Source organism: Pundamilia nyererei, unplaced genomic scaffold (assembly GCF_000239375.1).
Source record: "Pundamilia nyererei isolate P.nyererei 1_Seehausen unplaced genomic scaffold, PunNye1.0 scaffold05323, whole genome shotgun sequence".
Taxonomy (NCBI): domain Eukaryota; kingdom Metazoa; phylum Chordata; class Actinopteri; order Cichliformes; family Cichlidae; genus Pundamilia; species Pundamilia nyererei.
Genome location: NW_005192724.1, coordinates 1 through 1,413, shown reverse-complemented (window position 1 = coordinate 1,413; position 1,413 = coordinate 1). Strand labels below are relative to the sequence as shown.

The 1,413-nt window shown below is 43.7% G+C and overlaps 1 protein-coding gene across 1 annotated transcript; it reads right to left on the bottom strand.

Moving 5' to 3' along the window:
• Nucleotides 1–3: 3 nt before the first annotated feature.
• Nucleotides 4–1,078, bottom strand: LOC106456079 (centromere-associated protein E-like; the record flags this gene model as incomplete). Its single annotated transcript, XM_013908251.1, has 6 exons — nucleotides 1,050–1,078; nucleotides 851–960; nucleotides 667–756; nucleotides 471–589; nucleotides 264–383; nucleotides 4–81 (listed from the first exon to the last, which is right to left on the bottom strand). Coding segments are annotated over exons 1-6 (546 nt in total), but the record flags the coding sequence as incomplete, so codon positions are not given.
• Between the last annotated feature and the right edge of the window lie 335 nt (nucleotides 1,079–1,413).

Genomic DNA, 1,413 nt, shown 5'->3' with positions numbered 1-1,413 from the left:
TTCTCCTTTCCGAATCCATGCTAGGACTTGTGCAGAGGATGTAACCAACTCTTCAGTCAAATCAGCCACATAGATGTTTTTCTGCAAACAGTAATCATTAACATCCAAAGCTCATGTAAAACAGCACACTACACTTCATAGCATTACAGCACTCCTAGAGTCTGAGACACGTCACTGCTAGCGATTTGGAATTAACACAGAAATGCTGAGAACCAAACCTCTAAGTAGCGTTCTGAATCTAGTCATCTAAATGATCAACCTACATTGATTTGTTCTCTGACTTCTAGAGGTTTTCTTTTCCAGCTGTCGACAAGCAGGTCCGTCACAGTCTCGTTGTAGATCTCCATGTAGGACACTCTGAGAAGGAACTCCTTCTCGGGAAACTTGGGTTGAAAGAGAAGTGACCCTTTAGGATGAAAAGAGACTGATACCAACCGCAACAAATTGCAAACATGAATCACCATTCTTACATTCTTGATGCTTTGAAAGACATCCTCCACAGCTTGAGGTATCACTCCGGGGGTGCGACTGGTCCCCATCATGGTGAAGGTCTTTCCAGAAGAAGTTTGCCCGTAAGCAAATATGGTTCCTGTACAGCAAACACAGAAAGTAAGAGAAGAAACCATGCCGCCCAACGAGGGATCAAACATCGTTTCCTGCACATACCATTGTATCCCTCGACAGTGTGAACAACCAGAGGCTTTGCAATGCCATTGTACAGCTGACTGGTCGTTTCATGAGCGGCAAACACTCGGTCTGTTAACAGAGAAAGGTTAGTGTTCGCATTCCCATTACTGTGAAACAAAACCAAAATAAATCGCTGATTTTTTCTGTATGTTGGAATACAGACCAAAGCTGAAGCTCTTGGTGGAATTTCCATCATCAATCTGGTGAATTGATTTCTCGTCAGCTTCCCAGAAAATCTGGACAGGCTCCGCATTCTCGGATGCACCCTCTTCCCTGAACAAAGACACACATTCCACACACATAAGCACAAACAGTGAGATGCTTTCTTAACAACAGGTTACTATTGCTCTGCATTGACAAACCTGTTGCTTTCAATCAGCAAGGCAAGCATTATCTTAAAGAAAATCAGGATTGCTTCATGTTGTAGTGGTCAACACATTTGTCTTACATCGACAGTTTGGGTCTGGGAGTAAACAAACTCAGCCTTTGACCTTCCCATTGCTCACAATTTGAATTTGTTCACACTGGAGATGAGGAGACTGCTTCTCCACTGAAAAAGAGAGCTTGGAATTGGAACTATGGCACGAAACCGCTTCCAAGACATCATGCAACCCTCCACACTGAGCCCTGGAAAAAGAGCCACATGTCAGGTCAAACACAACTGCAAGAGCAATCGTGCCACTGTGCGATGTGTTCACTGCAACAGATATACATGTGGTAAATGCA